At 48.7% G+C, this 14,306-nt stretch overlaps 8 protein-coding genes across 8 annotated transcripts; 5 read left to right on the forward strand and 3 right to left on the reverse strand.

Moving 5' to 3' along the window:
* Positions 1-609: 609 nt before the first annotated feature.
* On the forward strand, positions 610-2,514 carry mrh4 (ATP-dependent RNA helicase MRH4; the record flags this gene model as incomplete). Its single annotated transcript, XM_057231144.1, has 1 exon — positions 610-2,514. One exon carries the CDS (start codon positions 610-612, stop codon positions 2,512-2,514), a length of 1,905 nt encoding a protein of 634 aa, XP_057086234.1.
* Positions 2,515-2,772: 258 nt separating this feature from the next.
* Positions 2,773-4,467, reverse strand: N7447_006883 (putative carboxylesterase; the record flags this gene model as incomplete). The annotated part of the gene is made up of 2 exons (XM_057231145.1): positions 2,773-3,027; positions 3,106-4,467. The coding sequence occupies 2 exons, from the start codon at positions 4,465-4,467 to the stop codon at positions 2,773-2,775; spliced, it is 1,617 nt and encodes a 538-aa protein (XP_057086235.1).
* A 633-nt stretch (positions 4,468-5,100) lies between these two features.
* Positions 5,101-7,170, reverse strand: N7447_006884 (SET domain-containing protein; the record flags this gene model as incomplete). Its single annotated transcript, XM_057231146.1, has 2 exons — positions 5,101-6,996; positions 7,057-7,170. 2 exons carry the CDS (start codon positions 7,168-7,170, stop codon positions 5,101-5,103), a joined length of 2,010 nt encoding a protein of 669 aa, XP_057086236.1.
* Positions 7,171-8,460: 1,290 nt separating this feature from the next.
* N7447_006885 (mitochondrial 54S ribosomal protein uL14m) lies at positions 8,461-9,057 on the forward strand (the record flags this gene model as incomplete). Its single annotated transcript, XM_057231147.1, has 4 exons — positions 8,461-8,475; positions 8,531-8,615; positions 8,696-8,920; positions 8,987-9,057. The coding sequence occupies 4 exons, from the start codon at positions 8,461-8,463 to the stop codon at positions 9,055-9,057; spliced, it is 396 nt and encodes a 131-aa protein (XP_057086237.1).
* A 493-nt stretch (positions 9,058-9,550) lies between these two features.
* N7447_006886 (DNA-directed RNA polymerase II core subunit RPB9) lies at positions 9,551-10,028 on the reverse strand (the record flags this gene model as incomplete). Its single annotated transcript, XM_057231148.1, has 2 exons — positions 9,551-9,881; positions 9,949-10,028. 2 exons carry the CDS (start codon positions 10,026-10,028, stop codon positions 9,551-9,553), a joined length of 411 nt encoding a protein of 136 aa, XP_057086238.1.
* A 741-nt stretch (positions 10,029-10,769) lies between these two features.
* pin1 (peptidylprolyl isomerase ESS1) lies at positions 10,770-11,470 on the forward strand (the record flags this gene model as incomplete). The annotated part of the gene is made up of 4 exons (XM_057231149.1): positions 10,770-10,772; positions 10,830-11,233; positions 11,286-11,402; positions 11,461-11,470. The coding sequence occupies 4 exons, from the start codon at positions 10,770-10,772 to the stop codon at positions 11,468-11,470; spliced, it is 534 nt and encodes a 177-aa protein (XP_057086239.1).
* A 573-nt stretch (positions 11,471-12,043) lies between these two features.
* On the forward strand, positions 12,044-12,772 carry N7447_006888 (uncharacterized protein; the record flags this gene model as incomplete). Its single annotated transcript, XM_057231150.1, has 1 exon — positions 12,044-12,772. The coding sequence occupies one exon, from the start codon at positions 12,044-12,046 to the stop codon at positions 12,770-12,772; it is 729 nt and encodes a 242-aa protein (XP_057086240.1).
* Positions 12,773-13,552: 780 nt separating this feature from the next.
* N7447_006889 (uncharacterized protein) lies at positions 13,553-14,251 on the forward strand (the record flags this gene model as incomplete). The annotated part of the gene is made up of 1 exon (XM_057231151.1): positions 13,553-14,251. One exon carries the CDS (start codon positions 13,553-13,555, stop codon positions 14,249-14,251), a length of 699 nt encoding a protein of 232 aa, XP_057086241.1.
* Between the last annotated feature and the right edge of the window lie 55 nt (positions 14,252-14,306).

A 14,306-nucleotide genomic window follows, 5' to 3' on the forward strand; every position in this document is an offset into this window, starting at 1 on the left:
TGTTTCAGCCCGTGACCTTGCGTCAGCTGGCTATGATCGGCGCTAACCTGGAAGTGGAATAGTTTCGTGGATCTTCGATATCAACATGCACCTACCACCTCTTCAATATATTACCCTTTCAGTACCTAAATATAGCATAACAACAAACATCGAATCTTGGTACATGTATCCAAGTTTCTTAGTCAATTATCGTTTCAAGTATATCCCGAAGAAACGCCAAAAACAGCGAGGGACTCCTACATTGTACGAATGGATTAAAACCAGACAAAAGCGCCCAGTTTCCAACTTTTTAGCATCATATACATAATCAAAAATATGATAAGACCCAAGCAAAGAGCAACTTGGAACAAATGGGCACCAAATGGGCACCAAATTTAAAGAAGAGACAATATGCATCGATTCTGGGATTGCTGCCTGAGGCTGAGATAAGGAACATACTGAGTCAGCATATCAGTCACCTGATCTTGTGTCAAAGTTTATGATCTGCGCTAGTCTAGGATAGGAATAGCGTCTATCGGGAAAAAAACATCTGAACCTGTTCTGGCCTCTTCTCTTCGATCATTCCGTGTTTCCAACTTTCGCGCATCTTATTGCATTTAATCAGGTAGAATGCCTCTGCCAATCCGCTCTTCGATATGTCTTCTATGTCAAACTAAGGCGACCCTGATCGCCCCATCGATTCTCCCGACCTCATGGCAGACCACACGAGGCATGGCCACCGTTCGATCGCGCCGCAAGGCTGCTCGGATGGCCCTGTCGTCTACTGTTGACAGACCATCTCTGCCATCTCCTAACAAGCCACGACGGGAACGGGCTGGCCCCTTTGCCTCGATGAACCAAACTCAGGCACGGATTCGAGACACACCACGCACACGATCACAGGCGGCCCTCAAGCGTTCAGGGGAGGAGGGCAAGGCGGAGAAGAAGGAAAGCCCATTGTACAGAGCATTGAAGATGCAGACAACATTGACACCTGTGCCTTATGGTCGACGTTCCGCTATCAAAGCTCGACTTGCCGACATCACCAGCTTCGACCACTTCCCTCTCCTTCCCGCGGTTCGACAGTCGATCTTCGCTCAGGCTCTAGCTGGTCTTGGTGATGTTACCCCCACGCCGATTCAACGACTCGCGATCCCCGAGCTGTTGCTGGACGAATCCAAGAAGAAGAAGAAAGTGAAGCAGGGGAACGAAGATGATGTAGAATACAACTTTGACCAGTACCTCCTGGCAGCAGAGACGGGCTCGGGAAAGACCCTCGCATACCTACTTCCAATTGTCGATGCGATCAAGCGTGCTGAAGTCATTGAGATTGAGGAGGAGAAAGTCCTTGAAGAACGAAAGGCACTAGAGCGGGAGGAGAGAATGAAGAACAAGGCGTTCGATCTGGAGCCGGAGGAGGCGCCAATGACAAACGCCGCTCGTCCTCGGGCCATTATTCTTGTGCCCACTTCCGAATTGGTATCTCAAGTTGGATCCAAGCTCAAGGAGTTGGCCCACACAGTCAAGTACCGCTCGGGCGAAATCTCATCAACTTTCACACCCCGCCGGATCAAGAACACCCTCTTCCACCCCGCCGGCATCGATATTCTAGTTTCAACTCCTCATCTTTTGGGCTCTGTGGCGAGGACAAACCCCAATATCCTCAGCCGAGTCACCCACCTTGTACTCGATGAGGCTGATTCCCTAATGGACCGATCGTTCATCCCAACAACGACCGAAATCATTGCCAAGGTTACGCCGTCACTCAAAAAATTGATTCTCTGCTCAGCCACTATCCCTCGCAGTCTCGACAACCAGCTGCGTAAGCGCTTCCCTGATCTCCAGCGCCTGACGACTCCCAACCTGCACGCCATTCCCCGTCGCGTCCAGCTCGGTGTCGTGGACATCGAGAAGGAGCCATACCGCGGAAACCGAAATCTTGCCTGTGCCGATACCATCTGGTCAATCGGCAAGGCAGGAGATAGACACGAGCACACCGAGACATGGGGACCCCTCAATGCTTACATGGAGCCGAAGGTTAAGAAGATCATTGTGTTCGTCAACGAACGCGAGGAAGCCAACGAGGTCGCCAGTTTCCTGCAATCCAAGGGCATCGATGCTACCTCGCTGAATCGTGACACCGATTCCCGGAAGCAACAAGAGACCCTCTCGCAGTTCACTGAGGTTAAGCTCCCACCGACTGCGGAGGAGATCATGATTAATAAAAAGAAGAATCGCGCCGCCGGCAGCATTCCCTTCGATCTCCCCGAGCGTCAAGAACCTATTCGCCGCCTTCCCGACACCAAGGTTCTTGTCACTACCGACATCGCCTCGCGTGGTATTGATACACTGGCAGTCAAGACAGTGATTCTCTACCACGTGCCGCACACTACCATCGACTTTATCCACCGACTGGGCCGTCTCGGTCGTATGGGCAAACGTGGTCGTGCTGTTGTCCTGGTTGGCAAGAAGGACCGCAAGGACGTCGTCCGTGAGGTTCGCGAGGGCATGTTCCGTGGCCAGGCTCTGATCTAGATCCAGATCCAGATCCGCGCGTTCGTGCATTCATTACATTGTAAAAATCTTGTAACATACATGGCGTTGGTTTGAGGTTTTGATTTTTTTGGGAACTGGAAGACGACTATACCCATTGTCGCAGCAATAGTCATTGAATCTTTGGAAGTATGTACGATATGCAATCATATATGATGAACCTAACTCTCCTCTTGCATAACGACGGCTGGGTCCAATTTCATCAACTAACTGTAACACGAACATTTTCGTTCCAACTTCTCACACGGGTATCTCCCTCGCCAGCTTTCGCCAGAGGTCACACCTCCTCTTCAATTGGACCAGCTTCACATTCTCAAAGCCATCATCCACAACAACGAATTCCTTGCCCGTGTGTAGTTCTGGCACACCTGGCTGCGAAGTATTCGTCACCTTGTGTGCATTTGGGTCTCCCGTCTGGAAGAAACTCGCGAAAGCTCCCGCATAGCCTTCATAAACGACCGGGTTTGTCTTTTGGACAGAGTTGATTCTGTTCCACTATAATCAGTCAGGTCAGCTTATGCCACCGAAACCGGGGGGGGGGAAGAGAGCAGCAGTAAAATGGGGAGAACAAACATAAATAGTATCACTCCCATGTGTCGCCGGGGAAATTGTATACTCCCCGAGATACCCTTTCTTCGTCGCAGCCGACGCAATCCAATAAGCCGGGCAGGCAAGCACAACATCCCGGTAAACCAAGCCAGCCCGAACATAAGAAGTATTATAACTGTCGATCATCTCTGTACTCCCTTCAGCGGGATAATAGAGAGATTCCACCTCGCCAATCTTCTTGGTCGACAGTCCAGGCACAAACCCGGAAAGCCACTGGTGGAAGCTCGCAACAGAGGAATTAAATCCATTTACCAAAACAGCGCTGTCAAGACCCGGCGGAACGAAGCCCTGGCCCTCGTGGCTGTTGTACATTCCCCAGACAAACTCTGTGTTCAGAGAGCCCCTGTTCACAGTGTCTGTAAGTGTCTCTACGAGGAAGCTTCCGTCTATCACCGGCGCCCAGGTGTAAGAGCTTGTTGTCCAGCTGTGGCTTGCTCCGATGATCAAGCTTGCATCACGGATTTTCTGGACGTCCACGGATTTGAGACAGGCGAGTGTCTTGCCAGCGTGGTTGGAGCTGGCACAACCTGTTAGATTCGCCAGCTGGGTATATATATCTTCTGCTTGGGGTGCGTTGTATTTATATGTCTTGGGCCAGAACGGCGAGCTGGCAAGGGCTTTGGAAAATAGTTTCGGTTGGCCATGGCGGCCGTTTGCGAGAACTTGCGCCACTACTGAGCCGGCACCGGCTGACTGACCCCATATTGTTACGTTGTGAGGGTTACCGCCAAAATGGCGGATGTACTTCTGGACCCATTTCAAGGCATATTGCTGGTCTAATAGCCCCGGGTTTAGATCTGAGGTCGACGAGTCTTTGATTGCCTTTCCGGGTAGGAAGCCAAAGGCATTGACGCGGTAGTTGGTGTAGATAACGATGTAGTCGTTGATATTGCTGACATTGAGGACCGGGAATGAGGATGGCGGCATTGTGAATGCCGCGCTGCCTTGAATGAAAGCTCCGCCGTAGAATACGACCAGCACTGGCCTACTAGTATGCTTAGCCAAATCCCATGGTCGTGAGAATAGACCCAGGTAGAGACAGTCTTCGGTGCCGTTGACCGTGCGCTGGGGACACATGTCGAAGTCCTGGTTTGTGTCGTAGAGGTCTCCAGTGATCTTTAGTGGTGGCTGAGGTGCGCGGAAGCGGTTCTCCCCTGTTGGTGGTGCAGCAAATGGGATCTTGCGAAAATAAGAGAGATTGTAGGTGCTGTCATATTGACCTTTGAAGGATCCGTAGTCGAGGGAAACTTGAGGATTGTCCCATGTAGTGCTGGCTGTGACCCCGAGGCCGAGGAGAAGGGTGACGATCAGATTTGAGAACATCATCTTCGTGTTTCAGTGGTTTTCGTTTTAGGGTTATTGTTCCATTCATATGTTGTGTTTAGCCTACCAGGCCCCAGGCCATATATAGCCTTTTTGTACACATTTAGGAAGCATCACCCCCATCTGACGAGAGAGATCGCATTCGGTAGAGGAAACCCCGAGCTTCTCTGTACGGCTCGCATGTATTTCGGTCATTGTCAAGTAGACATTCTCAGGCTTGGTTACGAGAGAAGCTCATTGGTGCAGTTATTGTTGACACCGGGACGAAATGCGGGGGATTTCTGCTGTGGTTGTTAATTCGGATTCGATCACCCCGATAGATCGTTGATCATATAGTCAGAACGAGCCATAGTTAGCTGGAAGATCCCCAGAACAGCTAGTTGTATTTATATTCAATATGTCCACAATTAATGTGTCAAAAAGTAACTGTCAAGGGAGTCCCCGTGAGAACAGAGCCCAAGTAAACACTGTGCCCTCCGGATTCCAACCCTAAATATGCATCCTTGCAAGAAATCCAAACTCCAGATCCAATTTCCATGCAAACAAGTATTATCCCAAATGCCAATTCTGCTAAACCAAAACTCCATCCTTCTCGTCTTGTCTCGTAGATCAAATAGGGCTCCAGGGCAGTACTGTTTACATAGTCATACGAAGTTCTCTGGTGCGACGCCGAGTTGCCCGAGCATCACGGCGAGACTCGGCTGCATCACTATTCTCCGTTTCTGGGGTGTTTGTGTCGGACAGCTCGGGGGTTGGGGTGATCCCAAAACTAACGCCACGGTCTCGACGACAGATACGTGATTGTGCATCGGGGGACAAGAACCGATGGATGGTGCGGTGATCCATTACTCGGTCTTCACCGTCCGGGCTTTTGTCCGTTGATGGCCACTGGTATCCGTACAGCTTGGAATGACGTTCGCAGCGCGGACATTCACGTCGCGTGAGGTATGAGTTTGACTGGAGGAACCATGTATCACAGGTCTGGCACTCCACCCAACGATCATACTTCTGGGCAAGCAATCGTGATGTCTTGGTATAGTCTCCAGGGAATCGGGCAACTTGCGACTCTGTCTCGACGGAGTCTATAATGAATCGCCGCTTAGTGCGAGGCTTTCGCGCCTTGGGCTTAACGGCATGGGCGTCGTCTAATTTGGTGGAATTTGATAAGTTTGACTGTCCTTCTTCGGTTTCAATGTCCATGGGGTGGGTGGTGACAGGCTGACCTTCAGGAGAGGCATCAGGATGATCCTCGCCGTTAAGTTCTTTCGACTCAGACGGTTCCACTGTAGTTTCTTCTGTCTTGATCTTGGTTCCCAAGTCATCCTCGGTTGTGGGGGTAGTTGAGGTCGACGACCGGTGGGATTCATCGGCAGTGGAGTTTAGAGATTCGCAGTCCGTGGGAATGGTAGAATTAGTACCACTTGTCCCATTTGAGTCGCCCTGGGCAGTCACGCTTGGTTGCCCCGCCCCTGTGACAATTGGAAGGGAGGTTGATGGATCGGATGGCGATACCACTGCAGTTAGCTCGGTGATCTCTTTCTTCAACTCGGACCCCTGGGGTATATTCTTCGCCAGAAGAGCAGTTGGAATTAATAAAGTATCCGGGATAGGGGTGTTGTCTGAGCCGCGCGTTGGAGCTGATTCCCCAGCAAGTTCAGAAACCGAGACCTCTTCTCGCAACTTCGAAACTTGTCGTTGGAACTTTGCACGTTTGCGCGGGGTGGAGCAAGTCAAAGTAGAGGGGCTGTCGGATTCATCCACCTCTGAGCTGCGTCTACGCTTCCTGCTCACATTGCTATCTTCAACCGGTGTAGCTTCAGAAATGGGGCTGGACTCTTTGCTGTTTGGCTCTGAGTCAACATGCGGAGACCAGCCATTCCGTACAGCACTCTCGCAAGTATGACACAGACACTCGCAGTTGTCAACGCCAAAATAATCCTCTCCGTAGGAAACCGTGATCTCTTCTCCCTCGTGGATGTCACGCATGGCTAGGACAGACATACCCTCGTTGCCTCTGGTTGTCAAGCTGCCGTTGGCATCACAGTCATGATTGGCAAAACGAGCAGGACCCAGAAAGAACGATGGGGCTTTGCGACGACTCGACATCACGATGCTGAAGTCTTTACGGGTCAAGCCGAGATCCAACTCTTCTTCATGGGTCATAGACACGAGCGTTCCACTCAAGTATTTGATCTCCTCGCCCTTTTTAATAAATCTGCGAGCGCAGATCGCAGCTTCGTGTTGCGTTATGATGTATCGATTGGTCGTGGTAACCTCGAACGGACAGTCTGGAAGATACATCTGAATGTACTTGCGGAGGTGCCGGCGGAACCACTCCTTCTCTCGAGGACTACGGAGGTTCGCCATGTATTTCTTTAAGCCTGGTATATCCAACAACTTGTGTTCGGCCGTTGGGATATCCTTATCGACAATAACATCATGAAGAAGAATGCGCCCAATATCGTCATCGTGGATTCCGCGGGCAGGGCTGTACTTGGTGCGGTTCTTGCGAGTAGTGGTCCAAAAATAGGCCTATCAATAGCAAGTGTCAGTGAACATATATATGTGTTGAATTGCAGGAAAAGAGCATACGTGATCCACCAGCGCATCGGTTGCGACATCATCATAGCTGGCCAGTTTAGCTAGTGTCAGGCGCTCGCGACGTTCGGCGGTGGGCGAGCTCTTTCGCGCTCTCTTTGGGGGCATGATGAATGGACAAGAATTTGAAGACCGCTAGATATCGAAGTGAGAGAAAAGAGGTGGTCCCATAGAATGCGGGCGGGTGCAAAGGTAGTTGGGGAACAGTGGAGGGCGGAGGTCCGAGGGATGGGGTCGAAAAATGAATCGAGACGCAAGAGAAGAACTAAAATGAGTGACTGACAATCAACACAAGTAACATTGTAATGTGATTGTCACCATTGAGGCTGTTCCAAGGAGAAGACCTCCTTCGCAGATGTTTTTAGGGGCGGAACGGACACTCGGGAGTGCCAGCTTAGACCTTGCCGTCTTTCTACTTTTGTCCTTCTTTCCCCTTGACCTGTTCTTTTTGCTCTACTTTATAACTATTGCATATGAGCTAATCAATTATAGTTGACTTTTTATCTTTTTACTCCGTACAGGATTTGTTGTGACTTAATTCTACGCGCCCAGCTCGCATACGATATGCACCGTGCGTCAAGCCTCCAATCCCATGTCGTATCACCGCGAACCTGTTGGAGTGGAACTATTGCAATTGCACCCAATCAAGATGATTCTTGAGATTAAATGATCGTTCTCTTATTGTTTTGCGTAAAATATACTTCCCTCAATGGGTTTTTTGCTGGGGAATATCCACAGCCAATGAACTGCTGGAGAATCTGATGGATCCAAGTATGAACATGGTCACTTTCGTGGACTTCCTTAGGAAGAACCCGTAGTTTTTCATAGGCTAATCTTGTCTTGCACCTCCTCGGGGATACAGAAAAGCCAGCCTACCTGATTAAGGAGGAAAATAAGAAAACACAAGGACTATCATCCGAATCCAGGATGTGTTTGAACTATATATCTTGTTAACACTGGGACGCCGCTTGGATTGAGTCAACAACATAGATACCCACATAGGATGTTATTCAAATAACCAGAATAAATACCTCTTGAGACTATTAGTCTAATAAAACCGATAATAATAAACACACAAAACAGGTCTGGATCTTATGAACAAGCGGCGTTTCTTGTGCTTGTTTGAGGTTTGTTTTAGTTGATATGGTCAATCGGAGAACCAAGACAGTTATTCTAGAAGTAGAAAAGCAAATAAATGTAAGATTTGTAATAATCGAACAACTGCACAAAGTCCAATTTCCAAAGAATACAACTTGAAGTCCCATTATTTAGATGTAGTTATGTAGTTATAGAAAGGCATAACTATAGTATCGGATAAATTTATTATCCGGGAAACCTCCGGGGCCGCGAGAACAAATTGCGGACAAGGACTATCTACAGACCAAGTACCAGAACACAATGATTCAATTAAAGGTGTGCAAGCGGTGCCTCCCACTGGCTCACAAAATACTGACCCTCGCTCCGCCAGACACTATTAAGTTGCATTGACAACTCCGGCGCCTCGATCGTCGAGTGCGTGAACGTCCTGAAGAAGAAGCGGCCCGCGACAATTGGTCAGTCTCCACGGCCCTCGAACCCAGCATACAGCACACCAATAAGGGAATTGCAAGCTGACATTCTGGTGGTTATCTAGGTGATCGGATAGTCGTCGTCGTCCAGAAGCAGCGATCTGCAGGCTCGGAAGCCACTACCGCCGCTGCGCTCGCCAGCAAGGTGCGCCGTGGTGATATTCGTCATGCCGTTGTTGTTCGCGTGAAGAAGGAGCTGCAGCGCCCTGATGGGTCCCTTGTCCGGTTTGGTGATAATGCTTGTGTGTTGGTCAACAAGTCCGGAGATCCCATTGGGACACGAATGAATGGTAAGCGCTCCTCGGGGAGTCTACGATGATCGCCGTCTCCACCGTTTAATACTGACATCTCTACAGGTGTCGTGGGACAGGAGCTACGGAACAAGAAGTGGTCAAAGATCTTGTCATTGGCGCCGATTCATGTTTAATATTTCACGTTTCTACATTCGTTGGGAAGCGCTCGTTTTTGATTTGATTGGATTTGAATCCATATGTATTCTTAGTATGTAGCATCAGTTTCACCCCCGTTCCGAAATCTCCACGCATTTTCCTCCGTTCCCTGCTCCGAAAGAATTCGCCAAACTCCGATGATATCGCAAAAAAACCACAAAAACAAAGAATTCAAGGGTATCGGAAATTTGAGACCGCATTGCAGGAACGTAGAAAGATCACATGTAGACTTGACCGCACGCACAACAGACGTAGTAGAGTTTCTGAGTAAGTGAGAGCATGAGTTAGCGCATGGTTCATATTAGTGGCGGGACAGGGATCCATCGAAGGATTATTTCTCACCATTCCGGTCTCGGCGGATCGTTGTTGTGACTGGAAGAAGACGGCTTCGGTTTCGCCGCAGCTTGGACAGAGCTTGTTGGCCCGCGGGAGCTGTAAGTCATGGGGGTTAGCCTATAGATACTCAGGAAGTTACAAAGCGGGGGCGTCTGCCCGGGACTCGACTTCAGAGGATTCCAGGCTGTCACCCACAGGCGGCGCATCCTCGAGGAGATCCTCGTCGGGGGTGGAGCCGCAAATAAAGCAAGTAATGATATCACCGCAAAGAGTACAAAAAGCAGGAGCACAAACCGTGGGGTCAGAAGTCACATCCTGAGTAACACCAGCGGTGTCACCAACTTGGCTATGAAGGTGGTTCTGGTAAACACAGTGGGAGGAGGCAGGCTCGCCAACATGGCAGGTACGGCAGGTAAACATCAGCTGGTTGTTGACTCGATCCTCCTTGGGGTACAGCAGGTTGGAGCTATAAAAAAGTCAGCAAGATGTCCTCGAGCGATAATTTTAGCTGGGCGACTTGGATATGAACTCACCATTCACGGCAAAACCTGAAGTGAATTTGATCCGAGGGCTTGGTGTCGCCACCAGTCGTGGAGGAAGGGCTGGCAGACATGCTGCAAAGATGGGTTGAGATATCCTAGGTAAACGTTTTATAGCGAGCTGGGAGAGCAGAGCAATTTCCGAGGATATCTTCGAAACGGAGACGGTGGATTGGAGAGGAAAAAAGTAATTCTATACTCACCTTCATGGTGACTGTTGGAAAGCGCAGAAATGAAGTCACGTGCGACATTTAAATCACGTGCCGAGAATTGGTGGTGAGTTGGATTAAGCTAACTATACAAAACATAGTATTGAAATTCCACGGGGTGTCTGTGTCGTCTCGACTCTAGCACAATCTTAACAAGAGCAACCCCTCGATTAATGAAAGGCATTAATTTCAAGATCATCCCACCAAATCTTCCTGTCTATTAGAGTCCCGGGGTATACTTATGTAGTATTGACATATACATTGATTAATTCCACATTACCACATACATAAGTGCATGTATGGGTATCTGCATTGGAAAATGCACTGTAGCTCAAATTTATGACTGCGAGTTTCTCTAGTAAATTCGCATTTGTACAAGTGCGTACTCATCATGTACGTAGTCTAGATGGTGATCGCTCAAATTGGAAGCGGAGAGCTAAAGCTGTCATGTTTGTGTGGTTTGCAATTGTTCACCTTCCCCCGCAGTTTCCGTTCACATACAACGATTAGACTTAAATCAATTTTGGCATTGAATCCGGAGTGATTTTGATCTGTACATTATTATTTACTCAAAAATTCTCATCTTTTAGACCCAATCTTGGAAAAATGGTGGGATCAAATTATCCTCAAATCTTCGAAGTTTGCATAGCTGACTCTTGGACCTAGGCCGACACAGGTCTTCCCACCGGTTGGGAAGTTCGCCATTCCAACTCTAAGAATCTCCCATACTATTTCAACCCTTCCACAAAAGAGTCTCGTTGGGAACCACCTGCCGAAACCGATACCGACAAACTCAAAGTCTACATGGCGCAAAACCACACCCCGGCTGCTGCTCGCCCTGACGCCTCTGGCGAGGGCGAGGGCAAGATCCGCTGCAGCCACTTGCTTGTCAAGCACCGCGATAGCCGCCGTCCCAGCAGCTGGAAGGAGGCCGACATTACTCGCACAAAGGAGGAGGCTATTGAGATCCTCAAGGGCCACGAGCAGCGCATTCAATCTGGAGAGATCACTCTTGGCGACCTGGCAGTCTCTGAGTCCGACTGTAGCAGTGCCCGGAAGAAGGGCGATTTGTGAGTTCCTCTCAGTAACCTACATGCTATACGCCTTGCTAACCCCTGAAAGGGGCTTCTTTGGTCGCGGTGAGATGCAAAAGGAGTTTGAAGATGCCGCTTTTGGCCTACAGCCTGGCGAAGTCAGCAGCATCATTGAGACAGCATCCGGAGTTCACCTCATTGAGCGGTAGGTTCATTTCTTGAAGTGAAGTTGTTTATGGCTAATCTCGGATTTCTGTCTCCAGTGTCCAATAATCGCATGCTCCCACCCATATTTTGGTCAATTCCACTGCGAAAAATTCCGATCGCATCAATGCTTTGCAGACCCTAGTCTCACATCTTGGAATAATCTTCGAAAAAAAAATAAACTACAACGAATGAAATGCCATCTTTGTTCTCTTCTGACTTAGAATGTCTTGTTTCGGGCAAGAACAATCGAGTAGCGGAACCTACCACAGCCTTTCCCCATAAGATGCCAATATATTCTTTGAAGAAGTCTCAAAATGCCTAAATGTTACGAAAGAAGATTCGGAGATACGAGACTTGAGGCCTTGGATTCGTCAAGGATGTGATACCAAATCTATGTAACCAACTCTAAATAGACTCTTAGGCTGATAGCGCGTTTAGGCTTAGTAGTTGAATCAACCAAAGATTTATTATCGGAAAGGCAAATCGAGAACCAAAATAAGCCACGAGATTACATGTCAAAATAAGGATGTCAAAGGCCATTGAGCACATACAAAACACTGCTACAGACGAGACATCTCCCAGGTCTACTTTTATTCTCCCATCTTTCCCACACACACTCTTCCCACACGCTCACCACGAATGAGCAGCGTCACCCATAAACTCCGCCAGAGGCGGTCCATGATGCGCCTTCTTAATCAAGATCGCTCGATTCTCGAGTACACTTTCGAACCAAATGTCTTCATCGTCCCCCAGTGGATCCTAGCGCCCCCCGAGGTGCGTCATGCCTTGAACACCCTCCAGTACAAAGCCATGGTAGCCATCTATGACATGAAGAGCCTCATGCTCATCCGTGACAACCGATACTTCCAGTTATGCCCCCAAAACACGGGCTCCGTGATCCACCAGCTTCATCAATCCTCCATAAATCGTCTCCTCGAATGGAAAGAGGATTGGACCTTCATCGACCCGACCCTTGCAAGCGCCGCAAAAATCCCCCGTGACTCTCTCCACTTCTGCGTCGACTCGATTGCCTACGGAAAGTTTACCTGCGAATATACCCGTAAGATTGACGAGTTTATGTCTGGTTCTTTCCAGAGCTGGCGCCAGCTCCGCGCTGAGATCGGACACCTTGCCTATCGTCTCATGAGCGACAACCCACATGGCTACGAGGAATGGCGGGTCTGGTGGGAGGGTAAATTTGCTGATGATATGTGGAAATGGGAGGTTTGCCTCGAGGGCCTGATCTTGCCTACCTGGGAGGAGATCATCGACGATGTTTACCTGATGATCCACGATCGAGTCGAGGATGCCCAAGACCTGGCCAACTCATTCTACATCAGCAGCCCGGTGTTGACGTTGTCGACTTGACTTGGCTCTGCACGACTGAGCTTTGATTTTCTGAATTACGATTCAATGGATATGACGGCAATTACGACAACAGTGTGACTTAGGATTTAGGCTTGCTTTTTATGGAAATAACCAGGAGTTTTGATTTTGATTTCTTTTTTGATATTTGTTCCTTCTGAAATACAGCAAACTACAAGCTATGTATTCTATAATCGATTATAATAGTTAAAGGCGAATGCAATTTGACCCGAATGAACGACTATAGTGAACTTGGATCCATAACACACTAGTTTTTCTGGAGCTCTATTACTTGGGATCATTATGAGAAGCTACTCAGACCATAGACACCCAATAATCTGATATCTAATTGCCTAATGAAAGAAAAGTAAAAAACATTGATGTACCTGAATGATCACGTGTGTGTTCGAACCCTACATATCGATGGTAGCCGCCGGCCTGGAGGAACAAAGAAAGCTACGTAGGTACCTTGTCATTGTTTGTCTTCTGTAAAAATAAGACAAGAAATACCAAATTAATCAAACAGACAAACAAAGAAGCACCGGGAATGGAAAGAAAGAGAGATCCACCAAACCTGAAGGGACACATGGTCTTTGTGCAATCTGATACTTTCTTTAGGGTAGACTAGTCGACCAGAGCTCTCTTCTATGACTATATCTTCAATGAAACTTGCAAGTGGAACTATAAGATACAGGACAGGGTGTCTCATTCATACTCTCCACTAAACCTTGTCGCCTATCAAGGTACCAACCCAACGGAGTCTTAGATTCCCCATCCTTCAAGATGTGCATCCACTGGACATGCAAGTACACGCTGTGCGGCTGTATATGGGATATGGACCCTTCAAAATGTCAAGACAAGCGGCTCTGCTGGGGTCCAAGAATGATAACACTCGAATCTCACACAGCGACTTGCGGAGACTGTTGGGTGAGAGGGGATAAACGTGTCTACGAACAAGAAACATGTGAAGAAGCTGGCGGGGATCGAGAAGCATCCAAAAGGGCGACATTGGATTGCGAAAGCGAGGCAGATACAAGTGACAATAGTTCCGACGATGAAGACTACTTTTCGGCTGATGTGCCCCTGTCGCCGTCCTCATACTCGCGACCTGCGACCCCGCAACTATACTATGAGCAACATTCAGCATTGTGCCCCGTATCTGAGGATAACGATTTCGATTTGACTAGGACATGTGACCCGGTGGATCTTGCGTCAATGGGGAGGGACTATCGAGCAAGACGCTACAAGACGACCCGATCCGAGTACTCGTCGGATGGTACTGATTCTTTTGTTTCTTGTGAAGAGTACCTCGACGAAGAATCCACCGAAGAGGAGAATTTCGTTTCGGAGAACGAAGAAGACGATTTCTACTATAGTATCGTAGGTCCCCCTGGTAGGCGCAAAGGCGTGATCAAAAGCTTGGAGGATCGATCGTTGCGGTTATATGGCTCAGTGCAGGAGTACTACCCAACAGCAGAGTAGGAGAGACACGAGGGGCGGACTGGAAGATGTCGCCAAATGTGTTCGTTGTAGACTG

The sequence above is a fragment of the Penicillium robsamsonii genome, assembly GCF_028829455.1.
Source record: "Penicillium robsamsonii strain IBT 29466 chromosome Unknown utg000003l_segment0_segment0, whole genome shotgun sequence".
Taxonomy (NCBI): domain Eukaryota; kingdom Fungi; phylum Ascomycota; class Eurotiomycetes; order Eurotiales; family Aspergillaceae; genus Penicillium; species Penicillium robsamsonii.